The sequence below is a fragment of the Nicotiana tabacum genome, chromosome 8, assembly GCF_000715075.1.
Source record: "Nicotiana tabacum cultivar K326 chromosome 8, ASM71507v2, whole genome shotgun sequence".
NCBI classification, from domain to species: Eukaryota; Viridiplantae; Streptophyta; class Magnoliopsida; order Solanales; family Solanaceae; genus Nicotiana; species Nicotiana tabacum.
In genome coordinates, this window is record NC_134087.1 from 202,319,938 (window position 1) to 202,342,544 (window position 22,607).

Genomic DNA, 22,607 nt, shown 5'->3' on the forward strand with positions numbered 1-22,607 from the left:
ATAATTCTTAATTATGATACAATTTCGATCTTTCATATTTTTCAAGTTTCAATCTAAAACATCCACCTAGAACCAACTCTAAACTTAAATTATGATACAATATTATATTATAATAGTATTAGTATTGTATTGGAATTGTCTTAGGTATTGACGTATCAAATACAATTCAGATACAATTATGATACATTTATCATACAATTATAATACAATTTCGAAACTTCTTCTTTCTCGATTTTTATTCTGAAATTCTACCTAAAACCAACTTTAAACTTAACCAATCTCCCTTAAAATTGAGATATGAACCCTAAAGGATATTTTCAATAGTTTTCAAGAATACCCAATCCAAAAAATCACAAATTTGTAAAATCCGAATATCTAATTCAAAGTTTCAAAACTTTTTAATGGTATATCAATGACAGACCCTCTAGCTACAATTTCAGAGATAATATCGCTGGATTTGTCAATAATTGAAACTTTTTAATGGTTGTTGATGGAATTGATTCACAGAAATATATGATGTTATTAGAGAGATAATAGTTTGATTTGTATGAAAGAGAGAGAGAGAGAGAGAGAGAGAGAGAGAGAGAGAGAGAGAGAGAGAGAGAGAGAGAGAGAGAATGACTTTAAAATCTTTTAAAATTAAGAAGAAAATCGTGATTGTAGGAGGCTAATTAAGCTGATAGATGGGGATGAGGGATACAGTTACAAATTAATCCCTATATTTAGGGGATCCATCTTTTATCCTGATTTTTTACATAAATAATTAATATAGATACATAAAGTAATTTTTAAGGAGCATAAAGAAAAGAAGTTAATAAGTTTCTAATATAGTATAATTAGGTAAAAATCCTTTTTTCAACTTTAGGAAAAGTAGTTAAGGGCCTGAGATGTTTCCTTGTGTTGGGCTTGGCTCATAAAAGTTGGGAAGATCTAAGGGAAAACTACCCTGTATAGTCCTTCAAAGTTTTAATAGCCCAAAGTTTTCCCCTTTGACCCGAAATGTCCCTCCGGCCCAATCTTATTACATCTAATAGCCCATAATCCATAAACCACCCACGTTTTTGAATTCACCCGTTTAACTCGGCTCTCTCAAACCACCTTTCTCCTTAAATACAGCTTCTGCACTTTTACTCTTGGTTTCAATGTAAGCCAAAATTTCAGTAGGTTTTCCGATTTTTATTCATAGTCGACTCTAGGTTTTCCAATTTTTGTTCATAGTCATCTCTATAATGGGGGAAAAGAAGTCTTTGAAGAAAAAAAGGAAGATGAAGGCATCTCCAAATTCTCTGAAATTAGCCAGTAAATTAGTAAAATATAACCCTAATTTCATTAGCAATGACGATGATGATTTTGAAGATTTACCATAATTTGGGTGCGATTTGGGGCATGCAACCCATAAATCTGTTGAAGCAATGCAAAATACCCCTAGTGAAGGAAAGCAAAATACTCATGTTAATAGAAGGACTCGTTCTCATAGCGGGACTCCCAGCGATAGAGTAACGAGGTCACACACTGCTCAGCATGTAGTTGTTGAAAAAAGCACAAGTTCCAAAAAAAGATTAAAATTGCGAAAAATGATATTGTGAAGGATAAGGGTAAAGGTTCTAAAAGGAAGGCTAAAAGTGATGGGGATGATGTTTCATCAAACAAGAGAAAAGTTCACGTTGATCAAAAATGTTATAGCTCATCTGATTTAAAGGTATTTTCTAATGATATAAATTTTACTTGTATGCATCTAGTTTATTTTAATATGTAGAAATTTAACCAATATGGCAGTTATGTTCCAGATTTGTATATAAAATGTATCATTATTTTTCATATTGTATATAATGTGTATTAAGTCAATAAGTAATGTGCAACTTTTGTATATAAAGTGTATCATCTATCCACATATTGTATAAGTAATGTTTAAAGTGTGTATTTGTGATTGTTATGAAGCTTATATATATTTATATTTTTGTGTTGTTTGAAGCTTTGGGATTACTATGTTCCTTTGGCTGATCATTATAGTACTCGTATCAGTGTGCATACAAACTGCAGTATAGTGGAACATTTGAAAAATAATTTGGATGATCAGCAGATTGAGATGTTTAGAAGAACATGTTTTGGTTATTTTGTGGACTTGCCCGAATTTTTTATACAGAACCAACTTATCCATTCACTATTGCTTAGGGAAGTAGTGTCACCTAAAGATAATGAGTTATGGATTAAAGTGAATAGCACCAAGTTGCGCTTTGGACTTGCAGAGTTTTGTATTATTACAGGTTTAAAGTGTAATGGTGATCCCAATAAAGATTATGAATCTGTCCAGTCGAGTCGGTTGATGGAATTGTACTTTCCAAGCATGTCGAAAGTGTCTAAGAAATCGTTAACTGACTATTTCTTAAACAAGATGTGGAAATCTGATGATGATGCATTAAAGATTGCAGTATTGCATTTCATTCACAGTTTCCTGTTTTCTACTACGAATGATGATTTGATAACAAAGAATGATTTTCTGTTGGTTGAATCTGGTGATTTTGGAACTTTCCCTTGGGGAAAAGTAGTTTATAATGCTACGTTGGGTTCGATGAAGAATAAGGTTCGTAGTAGGAGAGAGATGTACTAATATGGTGGTTTGCCTTTGGCATTCCAGTGTTGGTTTTATGAATGCTGCCCCTATACTCGCAAAAACCTCGCTTGCCGGATTGGTGACGTTTAAGAGGTTGAGGAAAGAGTTTTTTCTTTTAAGTCAGGAGCAGGTAAAAGATATATATTTCTGATACATAAATTATACATTTCTGATACATGCATTATACATTTCTGATACATGCATTATACATTTCTGATACATTTGGTGATTGCTAACTTTTATTTATTTATTTGTAGTTGGTGTTTGGTAACATTTCCCCAACAAATGATGAACAAACAAGGCTTCAATTGGATGACTTTGTCCCGGTTTGTGAAGATAAAAATGAGATTCATATTGAATCTGGAGTCGTGGCTGAAGTTAACACAAATGCTAAGAAGCACTCCAAAAATAAGCCAGAATCACAATCTATCAACAATGAGAATCCGGATCCACAGTCCAATAACTTGAATTCAAGCGAGAAAGAGCTGAAACTTCTGAGAAGTGAAATCAAGAAGGTACAATTCTATTTTGTCTTTGACCAGTTCTGAGAACTTAATTGATATTCGGTTTCACTTTTCCTTTTATAGGTAAACAACAAGGTTTCATCTTTGGAGAACTTAATGATTTCCTCATTTAAAAAGGTTTTTAAAGCTCTAGGTATACGCAATGCTTCAAAGGTATTCTCATGACTACGCTTATTTGTTATTTTTACCTTTTACTACGATTTTACAACTTGTTGTATATTTTTTCTGAACAAGGTAATAAAAAAGATGACAACTATCATGATAAGGAATTTTCAGAGAATAATTTTGGTAGTGAGGAAGTTATGGAGAAAAATATTAGCATTGAAGAAGTTGTAAAGAAAAATATTGACAATAAGGTAAGTCTAGAGCAAACTGTTGATGTTATGGAGGGTGTGGTGAAGGATTCTATACAAGATGGTAAAAGTAGTGAAGGAGTTGGTGATGCCGAAGCCTGGATTGAGGATGCCGAGCCTGAAATCACTGCAATCACCCAACAGTTTTGTGACAAAAATACTTCTGATATGGGGAGTTTGGTGGATGATTCTGTACAACTTGGTAAAAATAGGTGTGAGGAAGGTAGTGAGGACAATAGCTGGAGTAGTGATGCTGAGGCTCAAATAACTGCAATCACCCAAAAGTATTTCAATCAAAATATTGTACATGGTGATTGTTTAGGAGTGGAGAAAAATATTACTTATATGCAGGAAGATCATATAGTTGTTGTTGATCATGACACACCTTAAATGAACCCTAGAGAAAGGAAACCAGTAGGGGTCATGAAGTCACCATTCATAAACACATTTGACTCTGGTGGCACCATCCAAGTTGTTGAAAACAAGCCAACTAAGTCAAAGAAGCCCATCTTGACTATAAAGTATCCTTTTGAGGAAAATGTTGACAATCCTGTTGATTTCAAAGTATTGTGTAAGTGGAACACTTTCATCAATAGAGGCTTAAGGACTAATGCGCCGTAAGTTTTATGTTTCAGTTTTTTCTTATTTTTTTTCTTGTTTATTTCATGTTATGAACCATATCTTTTTATCATTGATTCATCAGGGACGGTGTTTATACAGAGGCTGGCAATAAGCTAAATAAAATATTTGAATTTGGAGTTGATAATATTGGAGAAAAAAATGGTTCTTCACATTTGCATATCCTGGTCTAACCTTGTGTGATTCAGTACGTCAACACTTTAATTGTAAAATATAAACTGGTGATATACGTTTTTAGTTTTCTCATACTGTAATTTTCTGACTGTGTATATTCTTCACATTTCAGCATATTGATGTAATTTTTTACTATTTGAGAATAAAAGGAAGTACGGTGTTGATGTTCCAATAAAATTCACAACGACTGACTGTTGGTTTAACTGCTTGATTTCGAATTTGATATGACGACCCGACCCGTCGTCTCGTGAGTTACCACCCCGTTTCCCCCATTTTATGCTTCTTCATGTTTCGTTATCGGTCTTCGGTGTGTTAGAGTTAAATCGGATTGGTTTACCATTACAAGTCGCTTGTGACTTTACTATCTCATTAATTGCTTTATTTATTGTCTTTTATTCTTTCACTGCGAAACTAACTTGGCTCTTCATGTCTTTTTCTTTTCTTTAACTGTTTTCCTTTACTGCTTTATTTCAATACTGTTGTTATTCACTGCAATTATTGTAATCCTTTATCTTATGAACGTGGAAAATACATGTCAACTTGTTTCATTCTTGTAAACTGCATCTTCAACATCATATTCCACTCGTGCCAAACAAATACCATAGCAACGCTTATAATGATTGGTTGCGCTCTTCCAATATTATCACCCTTCAAATTTGGCAAAGGTGTATTTGCGGTAAAACCAGTCGATCATCGGTGCAGTCGACGGTTCCGTGCCTTTCCCTCTTGAGTTGTCCGCTCAAGGGTACCTGTCTAATACCCCAATAGAAACCTTACTCTGTTTAATTTTTCATGCATCATGGTCAAATCTAGCCGAGTCAGTTATGTTGTCCGCGTAATGACTCGTTAAGATAGCCTTTGTCCAAAGTCCATCGGGTTTCCCTGAAACCCAAACGGACACCACCATATTCTGTGCATTTATTTGGAGAACTAAATGCTTCTTATGCTTCTTATTGGTATTAAATAATCGAGTCCGGTGGGGTGAGGTCCTAACCCTTTTGTTTTGCAGGAAATGAATGACAAAGTTCCTGACTTCGGTATGGTAAACATACCTTCACCCTTGCAGACTTGGTGGAGAAACCTCCCATCGAGCAACCAAATTAACGAATGGAAAGAGAGAGTCACCAAGGCTAGTAAAAAGCTAGAAGTACAACTTGCTGGAATTGGAAGGGAAAGTGAGGAAGAGAGTCACCGACTGTCAAAACGTTGAGGGAAGCGAAGGAGAACACCTGGCAAAGGCATTTTTACTGGAAAATCTGCGTGAGCTGGAGGATCTGATCAACGAGAACATTCAATCTGAAGAAGGTCCTTCTGGGACCAAGTAGTTAGGAGTCTTTCATTTTGTTTTAATGATGTAATAAGGCCAATGGCCACTAATGACATTTTACTTTCCGTTATTTAGTGTCGTTTTGGATTCGTCTTATTTTTATCAATAAAATGAGGCATTTAGCATTATAAGTTCTCCAAATTAATTTGTCGTTAAGCCTACCTCGGTCACAACAAGGCACCCAAATTAGGACGCGATTTATATTCTTGCACAATGTGTTTAAATATTGCAACATTTTCTTCTCATAATCCGCACTAACTTGTTATCTTTTTTGTTTTTCTTTATTTTTATTCCCCTCCCCAAAGGCTAGTTCGTGTATTCTGGCACCATCATCATACAGTACGAGATCCAAGGGCCCTCCACCACCTCCTCCTCCAAGTCCTATCCGGAACAAGAACAAAGGCAGAATGGGAGATTCAAACGCCAGAAAGGAAATCGAAAGAATTGAGATTCCTCATGGTACTCCGGTTGCTAAGGAAACTGCTGCCCAACTTGAGCAGAAACTGTTGAAGTTCCAAGAAGAACTGGATCAAGTTCGGAACTTGGCAAATTTATCATTCACTCTCACCGCTCCTGATGTCAACTTTCCAAATACTCAAAATCCCGCACCTCCATAGAACACCCCACAACCACAGACACAACCCACTCATGCTCCACACTGCAACACATCCCACTCTCCAAACAACCCTCCACTGCTCATTTTTGAACCACTAAACACCACAAATGACCACCTCCACAACACTCCCATCTATGTAGATACTATACCCCACTACACTCAACCAATCTCAAGTGCACCTGAGTCTGATGACAAGGACTCTCTTATCAGAAACTTAGCAGCAGAACTCAAAAGGTTGACCAGCCGAGTCCAGGGCATGGAAGGAAGCAAAGATATAGAGGGGCTGAATTATGAAGACCTCTGCATTCAGCCGGATGTTGAACTTCCAGAGGGGTACAAACCTCCCAAGTTCGGAATGTTCGATGGCACGGGAGATCCCACAGTCCATTTGAGGACATATTGTGATAAGCTGGTTGGAGTCGGAAGGGATGAGAAAATCCGTATGAAACTCTTCATAAGAAGTCTGAAGGAGGATGATTTATCCTGGTACATCAGCCAGGACCCCAAGAAATGGACCAGCTGGGTAGGTATGACATCAGATTTCATGGATAGGTTCCGATTCAATGCAGAGAATACACCGGATGTATTCTACATCCAGAATTTGAAGAATGAGCCTATCGAGACATTCCGCGAGTATGCTACTCGTTGGAGATCAGAGGCTGCTAAGGTCAGGCCGGCCTTGGTAGAGGAACAGATGAACAGATTCTTTGTCCGGGCTTAGGATCCACAATATTATGAGAGGTTGATGCTGATCGAGGGCCAGAAATTCTCCGATATTATCAAGTTGGGACAAAGAATTGAGGAAGGCATTAAGAATGGTATGGTTACTAATCTTGAAGCATTGCAGGCCACCAACAAGGCTTTACAGTCTGGTGGCACGTCCAATAAGAAGGACGTGAGTGCTGTGATGGTCACACAGGGAGCCAAATCACCACCAAAATACCACACTTACCCGTTACCTCCACTTACATATCAGCCTATCCCGAATTACCAAACACCCGCACCCTCTTACCAAAATCCACCACCTGTTTACCAATCATCCCTACCACCCGTTTACTCTCAACCTGCACCTATTTACCAAGCTTATAATGCCTAACCCTCTCACTACCAATCACCTCCACTCGCCAAAATTTCCTTAGGCCCAGGCCAAATTTTGACCGCAGACCTCCCAGACAATATACAGCCATCACTGAGCCAATTGACCAGCTGTATAAGAAACTTAAAGCTGCTGGTTACGTCTCCCCTATCCCTGCCATAACTCTAGAAAATCCTTCCCAGTGGGTCAACCCTAATAAGACCTGTGTGTACCACTCCGGCATGAAGGGACATACCATTGATGAGTGCCGCTCATTGAAAGACAAGATTCAAACTCTGATCGACAATAAGGTTATCGTAGCAAAGGATCCTGCTCCTAATGTCCGCAACAACCCTCTACCTGATCACAAAGTTGGAGACATTCACATGATCGAGATCGAAGATGACTGGGACCCCAAGGGGTCGATAGGATTGATTGCTGAGGGTGATGAGCCAAAGAAACCGGCGGTCACGCTTAACCCAATCGTTTTGCAAAATCAGCCCTCCAAGGGCGATGAACTAAATATGTCTATACCTCTCAAATTTGAAGCACCTCCTTCTACAAAGGCGCCCGGACCAATTGAAGTTGAGTTTGGAGTCACGAAGGCACCTACACCTTTTGAAGTTGCTGTGTTACCACCAAGGGTACCTATTCCTGTAGCAATTTTAGACATAACACCGTTCCACTCAAATGCCATACCATGGGATTATACAGCTGGGGCGAGGAGGAAAGGGAAGACCAAGACGGAAGAAGCAATTGCTGCACAGGGTATGACCAGAACAGGCAGGGTTTACACTCCAAAGCACCTAACTGAGTCCAGTAAGCAAGCCACTGGACGGACTATTGAAACTGGGCCCGATGATCTTTGGAGAAAAATACAAGCTAAGGAGTATTCAGTCGTCGAGCAGTTGAACAAAACACCAGCACAGATCTCCATCCTAGCTCTTTTGTAGAGCTCTGACGCACACAAAAATGCCTTGATGAAGATATTGAGCGAAGCTTATGTGCCCAGCAACATAACTGGGGGCGAAATGGCAAATATGGTAGGACAAATACTGGAAAGCCACAGGATCACCTTCCACGAAGATGAACTGCCGTCGGAAGGACTGAGTCACAACATGGCCCTGCACATCACCGTGTAATGCGAGGATTACTTCATCACTAGAGTCTTGATCGATGGAGGCTCCAGCCTCAACATCTATCCGCTGATCACTCTTAGAACATTGGGAAAGAGCCTGCACGAGATCAAAGATGGAGCCATCAATGTCAAAGCCTTCGATGGGTCCCAAAGGTCTACTATTGGAGAGATTAGCCTACGCTTGCAAATGGGACCAACTTGGTTTGACATTGACTTTCAAGTGATAGATGTTCCAGCATCCTACAACTTGTTGTTGGGATGACCATGGATCTACGCCGTTGGAGCGGTAGCATCGACCCTGCATCAACCAGTGAAATTCGAGTGGAATCACTAAGATGTGATTATTCATGGCGATGGTAGCAACCTCATATACAGTCGCCAGACCATCCCAATGGTTGGAGGCAGAAGAAAAATAGGCAGAGAAACATACCACCACATCGAGCAGGTCAACGCTATAGACAAGGATAGATGGTGGGATGACAAGATTGAAAGTATCTTGAACTAGTGTGCGTATGAACCTGGAAAGGGACTCGGCAAAAACCTCTAGGGAATCACCAAGCCCATCAAGCTGAAGGAACATGGTACTACATTTGGTTTGGGGTATGAGTACACCTGGGAGGAGTTCAATCACTAGTCTCCACCATGGCGCAGTCCCTACTATCCACTGGAGCATACGATACCTCGCCTGGAACAGACTTTCCAGCCGACAAACATCATATATGGATCAGAGGAAGATGAAGCATTCGCAGCCATGAAAAATCTGTTCCTGGAGGACGATGATATGGACTGCTGTGTTATTTTCAAGGAGGAAGGGGAGGAAGGCCCTTCTATACAAGTTGTGAACCAAGGAGAACGCCTCAACAATTGGTCAATCAGAACCACCAGGGCCCGGAAAGCTTCGAGGTAGCAAGGCTAAACAAAATCACCATGCATCACATTTTTACTTTTTACTAGCTGATTTTATTTCCGCATTGTCTTTAATTTTGAAAAAAGAGCTCTATCTTCCAAAATAATTATGAATTCAATCAAAGCATTTCGGTTTATTATATATCTCGCTCTTATTATTTTTTCTATCATTCACTTTATTTTACACAGCATTACTATTACTTGACTTGACGATGAACCAACGATTGTGACTTGCAACGAGACAACGCAACAAACGGGTATGGATTCAGAAGAGGATGATATACCAGAAGAGGTCGTCAGAGAGGTTGAGAATTTTGAGAATAGGCCTAAGTCTAACTTGTACGAAACTGAGGTTGTTAATCTGGGAGATACAGAGAATGTCAAAGAAACGTGCATCAGTGTTCACCTGCCACCATCAGAAAAGAAAGAGTACATAGAGTTCCTAAAGGAATATGAGGACATATTCACCTTGTCGTATGATGATATGACTGGTCTCAATACATCCATTGTAGCTCACAAACTACCAACAGATCCAACATGCCTACCCGGTATCCGCCAAGCTCAGGTTCCCTTGCACCAATAATATGGCCGAATATGAAGCCTGCATCTTGAGGCTCAAAATGGCCATTAACATGAACGTTCAGGAGTTGCTAGTGATCGGGGATTCAAACTTGCTCATACATCAGGTTCGAGGGGAGTGGGCAACCAAGAACTCTAAGATACTTCCCTACCTGCATCACATATAGGAGTTGAGGAAAAGGTTCACAAAGACAGAATTTCAGCACGTCCCCAGAGTCCAGAACGAGTTTGCTGATGCCTTAGCTACTTTATCGTCCATGATCCAGCATCCAGATACAAATTTCATTGATCCCATCCCAGTAGAGATTCATGATCAGTCGGCTTATTGCGCCCACATTGAGGAAGAGGCTGATGGAAAACCATGGTTCCATGACATCAGGGAGTACTTGACAACAGAGGAGTATCCAGAACTTGCCAACGCTACTCAGAAGCGCACACTTCGTAGGTTATCCAACAACTTCTTTCACAGTGGAGGAATCCTGTACATGAGGACTCCCGATTTGGGTCTACTAAGGTGTGTCGAAGCAAAAGAAGCATCTAGGCTATTGGACGAAGTGCGCGCAGGGATCTGCGGACCGCACATGAATGGTTTTGTCCTAGCAAAGAAGATACTTTGGGCAGGGTATTTTTGGATGACTATGGAAATAGACTGTATCTGGTATGTTCGCAAATGCCATCAACGTCAGATACATGCAGATATGATAAAGGTGCCTCCAAACGAGCTTACTACAACAAGTTCACCATGGCCATTCGCCGCTTGGGGAATGGACGTTATCGGACCTATCGAGCCTGCCGCATCAAATGGGCACAAGTTCTTCTTAGTAGCAATTGACTATTTTACCAAATGGGTCGAAGCAACATCATATAGGGCGGTCACTAAGAAGGTTATGGCAGATTTCATCCGCAACCGCATTATTTGTCGGTTCGGAATTTCGGAATCAATTATCACCGATAATGGTTCCAATTTCAATAGTGATTTGATGAAATCAATGTGTGAAAATTCAAGATCAAACACAAGAACTCTACAGCCTACAGGCCTTAGATGAATGGAGCTATGGAGGCAGCCAACAAGAATATCAAGACGATCCCCAGCAGAGTCGCCAGAGCTGTCACACCTCCTTTTTCCGCCCCCGCGAGGGTGCAAGGGAGTTTTTCCAATTAAAGGACAGTCGAAACGGGATTTATTTCTTTATTTCAGAGTCGCCACTTGGGAGATTTAGGGTGTCCCAAGTCACCTATTTTAATCCCGAATCGAGGAAAAGAATGACTCTGTATTACAGTCTGCGCACCAGAAATCCGGATAAGGAATTCTGTTAACCCGGGAGAAGGTGTTAGGCATTCCCGAGTTCCGTGGTTCTAGCACGGTCGCTTAACTGTTATATTCGGCTTGATTATCTAATATAATACGTATTATAAACTTATGTGCAAATTTTATCCCTTAGCCGCTTTTATTATTCTTTTTATTTATTGTTATTATTTTACGAAAAATTGCAACATTGTGAAAACGTATTTCAAATCACGTCGCAATCAATTGCACCCGTGGTTATCGACACATTTCGACTCCGTTGAGATTTAGATTTGGGTTACATAAATGCACACCCGTATTTAAGGAAATAACATTATTAAATACGCGCCTAGAGCGACTAGCGTGTCATTATTTTGGGTAGGGCCGTGAAATTTGCTAAAACGGCTCCTCCCTAATTCTAAGCAATTAACTGTACATTTATTGAGGGCCCCGAAATCTATACATTTCATTAAGCGAGGCTCATCTCATTTATTTTAAATGGACAAATCTTAAAGCGACTACATTTTTTCTATAAAAATTAGTCTCTAAAATAAAGAAAGAAAAATCCTAATTAATTACTAGCTTTTATTATTTTAAGAAAACATGACATGCTAATTGCTTGGTTAATACAAATATTGATAAAAAAAAGAATTTTACTCTTAATTTCGAAATTATAAAAAATAAAAATTCAACAACTAATATTCAAAATAAACAAATATACCTAGATTAAGACTCAACATTGTTATTTTTTTTTTAAAAAAAAAAAAATTATTGAGATTAATTATTCACAATCATTTGAAACTAGATTTAACCATAATTACTAAAGCTTATTAGAAAGTTTATTAGACTTAAACGTTCTTCTAATCTTGCTTAAGCTCAAGTCATGCCTTAATGCCTAATTTACGATGTTTAATTTAAATTCATGTTTTAACTAAATTTAGCTACTTGTTCATGATCAACCTACAATCTTGAAGTCTTCATAGCTAGTGAATTAACCTGTTTTGCCGAACTGATTTATTACAGACTAACTTATGATATTATTTTCTTATTCCAGCTATTATTTAGTAATTCATGAAATAGCTTAAATACAATCAACAAAAGAAACAAAGAAAAAAAAACGAAATTAAAACTTCAAATTTTCACTCTTCATATGTATTCATACTTCATATTTCGGATTACAATAACCAGCTTTTCAGTTGTGTACCTGATATTGGAAGCAAAAGAAAACTTTATATGAGAATCAGCAGCAGCAGTAAAATCAGTACAACACAGCAACAATAGCCCAGCAACAGTAACAAACCAGTGGAGTAATAATCCAAAAAAAAACAAAATATTCCAGCTTTGATGAAACAACAATTAATTCTGATTTCAAACAACAAAAGAAAGCAGAATATTTTTTTTAGTTTTTTTTTATTTTGAAAGCTTAAATATTTTTCGGAATTTTCTATCTCTTAAATGTTCAACCCTTTTCTCTCTCTTATTTTCAGATTTGTTTCTCTCTCTCGTATCTGTGTATTTTTTTTTCTCTATCTCTCTCTGTATATTTTTCTTTTGATTTCAAGACTTTACATATATAACCCATCCCATAAACCTTTCAATTAATTAAAATCAATACTTTTTCTCTACCCAACCCATTATCTTTCCACTCATCCCCATTACATTAAATAAACATATCACACCACCCCATTTCATTTTGTCCCCCATGCTTCATTTAAAATAATGCAAGATTTCCCTTTAAATTAAATCTTGTCCCCCCTTTATATTAAATAATCATATCACAACCCACCCCATTTCATTTTGTCCCACATGCTTCAAATAAACAATTACAAAATGTACAATTCTTAAACTACCCCTTCCGGCCTTACTGAAATTACCAAACTACCCCTGAACGTATTACAAATTTATCAAACTACCCATCAGCTATAACACATCAATTAATCAAAGTCAACCAAAATATAGACAATATGATCAATTTCTAACAAGGTTCAAACAACAATATGAACACGGATGAACATCATAACAACAATATTACATGAACATGATTTTAACAACATTTCAACAACAAATCACATGAACACAAATTGAGCAACCAAGAACAACTAAAGTTTGATTGAACAATATTTTTAGCAACAACAAACCTATTTTTTGGATTTAAACAACAACAACAATCAAACAAGTATATTTAGATTCTTAAATTCAATAATATTGAACTTAAAATCAACTCTAACAACATTACAACAAACAATTCTTATATTAAACTTTAAACAAGATTATGAGACCAATTCAAGAAATAATCACAAATGATAAACAAGAAATCAAACTATACAAAATTCGGATTCAAGATCATCCAAACAAAGTATGAACATGAATGAATCTATTTTAACACAACAAACATGACGGATTAAACGATTAAATCAATATATTCCTTTAACACAACTAAATTCTTTAAACAAATAACAAGATCGACGAAGAAACAATTATGAACTTAAACTTGAACTTAACAATACTAACAATTTCTAACAATACATAAACACATGAAACAAATTGAAGAAATAGTTAATTAAATTTCAATTTGAATCTAACAAACAACAAACTAACAAATATTCACTTAAACAATAATACAAACATGAAATGAATATGAAAACAACTAATTAAACTTCTATTTTGAAATCTGAAAATTAATTTTAACAAAGCACATGAACATGAACAAACTAGAAAAATGATTTCAACGATGAACAACGAACAAAACAAGAATTGAATTCTTTAACGATTTTGGATCCGGAAAATATCAAACAAAAATATGGACAAAAATAAAACTCAAAAACAACTAACCGGAGATGAATCAACGACGAACTTTGATTGTAAACAAATCTATCCGAGAACGAATCTCGCACCAAGATAACTTGACGTCGAAGACGACTACGAACGGACGACCAAAGAAGGTGGTCGTTTGGCATCGTTTAAAACGAACAATGGCAGCCCGCCACAAGCAGAAGGCAGCAGCAGCAACACTGCTGGAGCAGCAGCACGAAACAGTAGCAGCAGCAGTGTCGGAGAAGATGCAACGGCAGCCATTGGAGCTCGAGTTCGAGCTCGATGAAGCTCGTCCATGGCTGGACGCGGCGGGCAGCAGTTGTGGTGGTTTGTTTGGACGACACAACAGCAACATGAAGGATGAAAAACGCAGCAGCAGCAGTGTTGGAGAAGAAGAAAACGCAACAGCAGGAGGAGAAGCAACTACGGGCAACAATGGTGGCGTAGAAGTTGCTCGACGAACTTGAAAAACGCAGCCATGGCAGCGAGGGGATGTCGTGGGGGTGAGAGTGGTTGTGTTGTGTGTGTGTTGACGTGAGGGGGGCAGGGGTGTGAGGGGGGAAGGTCTGCCATGGGAGGAGCTTGGGGAAGCTTGAGGAAGAAGAAGAAGATAGGAGGGGGCGGATGGATTTCTTAGGGTTTTCTTCTTCTTCTTTTCTTTTTGGTTTTGTTTTTGTTTTGTGTTTTGAAAAATGAAGAAGGGTGTTGGGTATTTGGGTTAATGGACAGGGGCGACCCAGTTCGAAATGGACTGGGTCGTAGGGAAGATTGGGCCATTTTTTGGGCCTATGGCTTGAAATCGAAGAAGAGACCCAATTCCGACTTTCTTTATATTTTCGCTCTCTTTTCTTCTTTTATTTCTCTAAAACTAAACTATAAAAATACTTAAACTATTATTAAGAATTAAATTAAGTTATAAAAGCGCAAATTAACTCCCAATAACAATTAACGCACAATTAAGTAATAATTAAGCATAAAATTATATATTTGGACATTAAATGCTAAAAATGCAAACGATGCCTATTTTTGTAATTTTTAATTTTTGTAAAACAAATTTAATTACTAACAATTGTAGAATTAAATCCTACATGCAAAATGCGACATATTTTTGTATTTTTTATTAATTTAGCAAATAAACACGCACAGACAAATACAAATAATTATTCAAAATATCACAAAATATCACAAAATTGCACACCAAAGAAAAATCATTTTATTTTTGAATTTTTTGGGAGTAATTCTCATATAGGGCAAAAATCACGTGCTTACAGCTGCCCCTCTTTGCCCGAAGACACGAAGGGTTTTCGTGCAAAGATAAAGCGAGCGATTTTTGCCCATCCGAGTACTCCGTGTGAAGCATTTTTTGAAAAAGATTTGACCAAACCTTTGCTTCAAAGGTTTCCTACATATCCTGGGCTAAACAGGAATCAGGTCAATGTAGTTCGAGAAATTTTGGTAGCTGGGACTACCGTGGGACTGCATTGTTACTGTTGTTGCATGCTATTACCACTGCTTACCGATCTCCTTGTTACACCATGCTTAAAAGAAAACAAGAAGCTAGGCTAGAGTACAATTTGTTTTTGTTGCCTTGCTTCCTTGTCTGCTTGCATTTCTTCCGGTGTTTTTCTTCTTTTGACACATGTACTTGAGTTTGTACTGTGACCTCTTGTTGCAACCTTCTGTTTCCCAGTGTCGGGGAATTTTATTGTCTCCTGCTGGGGATTCCTGTTGTAACCCTCTGTTTTATTGTCCTCTGACTTGATCTTGAAATGTATGCCTCTTGTTCTAGGGGTGGGCTCCCAACTTCAATACTTGAAATTAAAGACTGAATGTATGCCTTTGTTATCTGGGCGGGCTCCCAACTTCAATGCTTGAAATGTAAAGACTGAAATGTATGCCTCTGTTATCTGGGCGGGCTCCCAATTTCAACAATTGAAAATTAAAGACTGAAATGTATGCCTCTGTTATATGGGCGGGCTCCCAACTTCAATGCTTGAAATGAAAAGACTGAAATGTATGCCTCTGTTATCTGGGCGGGCTCCCAACTTCAATGCTTGAAATGAAAAGACTGAAATGTATTCCTCTGTTATCTGGGCGGGCTCCCAACTTCAACTCTTGAAATGTAAAGACTGAATGTATTCCTCTGTTATCTGGGCAGGCTCCCAACTTCAATGCTTGAAATGAAAAGACTGAAATGTATTCCTCTGTTATCTGGGCGGGCTCCCAACTTCAACTCTTGAAATGTAAAGACTGAATGTATTCCTCTGTTATCTGGGCGGGCTCCCAACTTCAACTCTTGAAATGTAAAGACTGAATGTATGCCTCTGTTATCTGGGCAGGCTCCCAACTTCAATGCTTGAAATGAAAAGACTGAAATGTATTCCTCTGTTATCTGGGCGGGCTCCCAACTTCAATGCTTGAAATGAAAAGACTGAAATGTATTCCTCTGTTATCTGGGCGGGCTCCCAACTTCAACTCTTGCAATGTAAAGACTGAATGTATGCCTCTGTTATCTGGGTGGGCTCCCAACTTCAATGCTTGAAAAGTATGTCTCTGTTCTCCAGGCAGACTCCTGACTTCAACAACAACTTTGAAAATAAATTGTCATTCCTCCCTTCAGGCGGGCTCCTGACTTCAAACAATACATCGCCATTCCTTTCTTTAGGTTGGCAAGATTTCAACAACTTTTAAAAACGCCTTTCCTCTCTTCAGACGGGCTCCTGACAACAACTTTGAAATTAATCGCCATTCCTCTCTTCAGGCGGGCTCCTGACTTCAAACAATACATCGCCATTCCTTTCTTTAGGTTGGCAAGATTTCAACAACTTTTAAAAACGCCTTTCCTCTCTTCAGGCGGGCTCCTGACGTCATACTTGAAAAGTATGTCTCTGTTCTCCAGGTGGACTCCTGATTTCAACAACAACTTAGGAGGAAATGCCTCTCCTATGGGTAAAATAAACTTAGGAGGAAATGCCTCTCCTATGGGTAAGACTAAACTTAGGAGGAAATGCATCTCCTATGGGGTGAAACTAAACTTAGGAGGAAATGCCTCTCCTATGGGTGAAAACAAACTTAGGAGGAAATGCCTCTCCTATGGGTGAAACTAAACTTAGGAGGAAATGCCTCTCCTATTGGTTCAACAACAACTTAGGAGGAAATGTCTCTCCTATGGGTGAAACTAAACTTAGGAGGAAATGCCTCTCCTATGTGTGAAACTAAACTTAGGAGGAAATGCGTCTCATATTGGTTCAACAACAACTTAGGAGGAAATGTCTCTCCTATGGGCAAAAACAAACTTAGGAGGAAATGCATCTCCTATGGGTGAAACTAAAACAAACTTAGGAGGAAATGCATCTCCTATGGGTAAAAACAAACTTAGGAGGAAATGCATCTCCTATGGGTGAAACTAAAACAAACTTAGGAGGAAATGAATCTCCTATGGGTAAAAACTAAACTTAGGAGGAAATGCATCTCCTATGGGGTAAAAGTAAACTTAGGAGGAAATGCATCTCCTATGGGTGAAACTAGACTTAGGAGGAAATGCCTCTCCTATACGTGAACCATTTCCTTCTTCCTGAATTATTTACTTACCTGTGTTGTCTTCCCTCGAAACTTCTGGGGATTATTTTGCTGGGGATGACTTTTCCTTTTCTTCCTTACCCACTCTGGGTTGCCCGAAACTTTGTCGAGGATGCTTCTACATCTCGATGATCCACTGGGGATAACACTGCTGTGGATAACTCTGTTGAGTAAATATGTTATCTTACTCCTTCCAAAATTACTTCCTTTTGAGTAGGATGTTTCATTCCTCTGCAAACTACTTCCCCCTTTTTCTTTCTTTTTTTGTTTTTTTTTCAAAATGAAAAGACTGAATGTATTCCTCTGTTATATGGGCAGGCTCCCAACTTCAACCAACAAATCACCATTCTATTTTTCAGGGGGGGGGGCTCCTGATTACTTAAAATTTGAAATGTATTCCCTTATTCTCCAGGTGGGCTCCTGATTGCTGATACTTCCATTGTATTCCCTTATTATCCAGGTGGGCTCCTGATTGCTGATACCTCAACTGCTCTTCCTTGTTCTCCAGGTGGACGCCTGATTGCTAATACTCCAACTGCTCTTCCTTGTTCTCCAGGTGGGCGCCTGATTGCTGGGGATAATACTACTAGGGAAGTCTCCCTTCTTCCCCTCCTTCAAATTCAATTTTTTTTTTCAACACTGCTGGGGATAAAAGTGTTATCTTCTCGGGATAACGTTGTTGAGGATAACGCTACTGGGGAATTTTATCCCTTCAAGTCGATGCTTCATTCTTCTGGAAGCTGCTGGGGATGATAATGGCTTTTTGCTTTTCTGAGCACAAGTGTCATCCCTTTATTCTGTCTGCTGGGGAATACTTCCTCCATTTAAACTTATTATGTTGGGGCAACACTGGTTCAAATACCACTTCCCTTGAGACTGGTGCTATCTTTATTCTTCCTCGAATGGGTACCTGACTTCCAGAAAATTTTCCAAATGAAAGGAAAATTTTCTGCCCCAATTTGACAGTCTCCCTTATGGCATGCATTTCTGTTATCAATGCCATTTCCTTTACCTGTTTCAAATCAAACAAAATTTGTTAGTTTAAAACGTGGTGGTTGGTTGTGATACTCCTACTGGGATGGCTTTTCCTTTTCTCCTTCCTTGCTCTGCGCTCCACACCTTGTTGGGGATGATATTATTTGCTGGGGATAATCCCTTTCTGCTGGGGATATCCCTCTTCTTTTGTGGCATAGCTCGGAAACTGGCATTTCCCCGACCTTTTAGTCTAGTATGAATTTCCCCAAATCATACTCACTGCTCTCCTTGCTTTGTTCAACGGGCCTTGGCCTTGAGGTTTATAACCTTTGATTTCGGCAAGGGTATCCTTCTTGACACTTGTCAATCCTTTTCTCAATTCCCTTTTGCTGGGGATATCTTTTTTGACACTGGCCTCGCGTTTGTTCCTCGCTGACTATACCACTTGGATGTACTAGTCAGATCTTATCTTGCATAATTGAAAAGCTGATGGCATATTTTGAAGTCAATTCACACTTGTTTTGACCAGACAGACTCTATTGGGGAGTTTTTCTATGAAAGGAAAAGATGAAAAGGAACAGAATAAAGACAAAGGAAAAGGATGACTCTTTAACAAAAGAAACTATAAATAAAAACCTATCAAACGCAGACACCGACTCTAATGGTCATGACATGCACATGTGGCCTATCCTCTGCCATCAATCATCTTTCAAGACCTTCAATTGGCAATTCCCCATCTGATTCTTAATCTTATTCGACTTGTAGTGCCCGAAGGGTTTTCACTATCAAGTCTCTCTCATTTTGGTTTTTCTCTCAGCTTTCATCGCCTTATGGTGTCCGTGAAGATTTTCACCGATAATACTCTCTCATTTGTATCACTTTCCAGTTGGAGATTTGGAGTGTTGCCAGTATGACTCTCTCTGTTGGAGATTAGAGTCCTTTCTGCTGTGGAACAGAATGTTATGTTCGCCGGTAAGACTCTCATTTGTCTGACTTGGCATCTTTTGCAGACTGGTCAGAAGGTCTTTCTTTGGACCGTAATGTGGGTTTTTGGACAGGCTAGAAAGAAAGGGTATTAAAGGCTAAAAAACAAATCAAATTTGGGGTTCAAAATTACAACCTTCGAAATCATATTTGTTTACAACAAACGCAACCCTTGACCCAGTTTCTTGCTTGGGGATTATTTACTTATTTTTTATTATTTTTATTACACCATGTACACTATGACCATTGTGGCCATTAAGCACCCTATGACCGAGCCGTGAAGCGCCTACGTATCCTCTTTGAGGAATCAGGTCAAACGTAGTTCCCAATTCCTCTTTTTTCATTTGACTTTCTTTTTTTTGTTATCATTTTTCTTTTCTTTTCTCTTTTTTTCTTTTCTCTTTTCTTCTTTTTTTTTTCTTTTTTTCTTCTTCATGTTTTCATGCCATGCTCATGTTTTCTAGTCGTTTTTTTTACTGATTCCGAACGAGGGGTATGAAAGAAAAATAAGTAAGGCTCAAAAGGGGTAACGAAGGATAAAGTGTTTAGGTAGCAGAACAAAATGCCTTCGTCATTCCAGTCTTCAAAACATGCCAAATGCAAACAACACAACAAACAATAGATTTATAGTCTCTTCCGACGGTGCTGGGCTTGACAATTATGTTAAACATTTGCTTTTCCCTTTGTTATTTCTAAAACATCGTTGGGTGACACTCTCATTATCATGAATGACCCTCACGCCAATTTGGAGAATCTTGATTTTAACGGTTTTTTTTGTGTTTAAGTTGCCCCAATTCCACATGACTCGGGCTTCAAATAATCCCAAACCGTTCTTATTTCCTTTAAATGGTCTGATCGCCTTTCCAGGGTTTTACGATTAACTTTTAAGGTTGGGCCCAAACTGTGTGCGCATGTCATGTCACTAGAATCGGTACTGAACAAAAATGATAAAAGGACCAAACAAAGAGATGACTGGAAATAAAGAAAGACCGGATTTTGTATTAGACTATCGGTGAAATGGTTTAAATAACAAAACAAACAAAACAATCCAGAACAAAATCCTATAACAAACTGGACAAGACAATATCCGACTTATAACCCTAATAATCCGAACAACATAAATGTCAACAAAATAAGCCACCACAAGCTTCTCTCTTGTTAACCAAGGAACAGAGCGTCCTTCCACTTTATCAAGACTGGCATCTTAGCCACTAAGCTTTGCATCGATACTGCCAAGACCATTACCAGCTTCAATATCATCAACATCCGTTGGCAAGTTCTCGAGGGGGCTCGAGTGCACCATGTCACTGTTATTAATCACAACCCGCCCTTCTTGGATCATTTTCTCTACTTCCCTTCTCCAACTATGACAGCTCTCAATGTTGTGCCCTATGACATTGGAGTGGTAGGCGCATCGCGCTGCCGGATCAAAGCTCCTTGCAAGTGGATTTGGAGTACATGCAGGGAGTGGCTCAATAGAGCCAGCATGCTTTAGCCTTTCAAACAGACTTGCATAAGATACTCCGATAGGGGTGAGAGCCTTTCCTCGTTTCAGCAACCTTTCGTTCCTAAATGCTTGATTGGGCCGGAAACCTGATCCAGGGGGCTTCTGGTAGGCTTGTGAGGGTGGATAGGCCTTCTGTGGAGCTGGGTATTTGGAAAGTGAAGCCCGTCTTTGGGAATCTCGTGGAGAGAAGTAGCATTGGGGAAGGGAGTAGCGTGGACGAGTGATGGAGCTACTCGGGTAGCTAGGAAAGCTGTCATAAGTGGGCTGGGATGGAGAGTATGGGGGATGGGTAATGCCAGAGTTTGAAAAGCTTGGCGGTGGTGAGGGTGGTGCTTTCCCAGTTATCCATGCCTGATACATGTCTGCCACATGTTGTCTCAGCATTTTCACTTCTTCTACCAACCCGTTGTTCTGTTCGACCAATTGTTGTCGGTCATCAGTACCGACCCACCCTGTTCTGAGGTTCTGTGTCATTTGCTTTGCAGGGAGGAGTTACCACAACCAACCACTTTTCTATATATGAACACAGCAAAGGGAAGCCATCACGTTAGTGTCAGGGCATTTGACAGATAATCATATATTAGAGATGCATTGCACCTAAGCAGTTAAACCATTCTATCAGAGATGCGATGCACTTGCGCTTTCCTTTATTTTTCTTTCTTCCCTTTTTTTTCTTTTTCAGTGGTGGTCGAATCTTATGGAGATTGCCTACGTATCATGACCCCGCATGAATCAGACCTTGCGTAGTTCGGACCAAATGAAAGGTAACAACAATGAGACACATTTTTTTTATCAATTTTCATAATAAAATAAACTGGGTTTCAAAGGTTGAAAGATGACCAACAAACTCAAAAATCAAACAACCCATATATTCTAGCCAAAAGATTTATAACCTCAAAACAAAAAGGCCAGCTTCCTTTCCCCGTTTGATAAATGCAACCAAACGGCTATTTTTGCAAATGTGCCCCCTTCCAAATCTCACATGAATTTGAGGCCGGGGAGGATTATTTTATGACACTTTACACACTTGTCCATTCTTTTACGAAAATAACCTTTCGACAACTGACAGATACTCTAAGGTTATTTCGGCAAGAACGGTTCAAGACGCGGCCGAAGTTGGCTCGGCTTATTTTGACTAAAAAAATCCAAACGGTATTCACCTGACCGCTAACTCTTTTTTTTTTATTTTCAAATTATACTAAAAACCTGATGTTGCGAACACGGCCCTTCAGCGCCTCGGGGACGAAGATTTATAGGGCTGTGTGGGTCAACTAGACCAAAATCCTAAACAGGACCCAAAAAGGTGGCTGTTTATGCAAAGTCAGCCTTCCGGCGTCCCTCTCGGGAACATTCGGCTATTTTTGACAAAACAGCATCACCCGACTTATTTATGACTCTTTTTATCATTTTTCGAATTAGAAAAGTCACTATTACAAACACGGCCTTTCAACGCCTCGGGGACGAAGATTTTTAAGGCTGTGTGGGTCAACTGGTCAAAATCTTAAAAATGACCCAAAGGTG

The 22,607-nt window shown here is 39.0% G+C and overlaps 1 protein-coding gene across 1 annotated transcript; it reads left to right on the forward strand.

The window, feature by feature from the left end:
• Window positions 1–1,412: 1,412 nt before the first annotated feature.
• On the forward strand, window positions 1,413–2,608 carry LOC142163495 (uncharacterized). Its single transcript, XM_075220786.1, has 3 exons — window positions 1,413–1,496; window positions 1,589–1,699; window positions 1,973–2,608. Exons 1-3 carry the CDS (start codon window positions 1,413–1,415, stop codon window positions 2,606–2,608), a joined length of 831 nt encoding a protein of 276 aa, XP_075076887.1.
• Window positions 2,609–22,607: the final 19,999 nt, after the last annotated feature.

Excerpts from the sequence above, each read along its gene's own strand:
- LOC142163495 (XM_075220786.1), top strand. The coding sequence starts at position 1,413 with ATGCAAAATACCCCTAGTGAAGGAAAGCAAAATACTCATGTTAATAGA. Across the intron at positions 1,497-1,588 it reads GCGGGACTCCCAGCGATAGA|GATAAGGGTAAAGGTTCTAA; the intron begins GTAACGAGGTCA and ends GATATTGTGAAG. Across the intron at positions 1,700-1,972 it reads ATAGCTCATCTGATTTAAAG|CTTTGGGATTACTATGTTCC; the intron begins GTATTTTCTAAT and ends TGTTGTTTGAAG.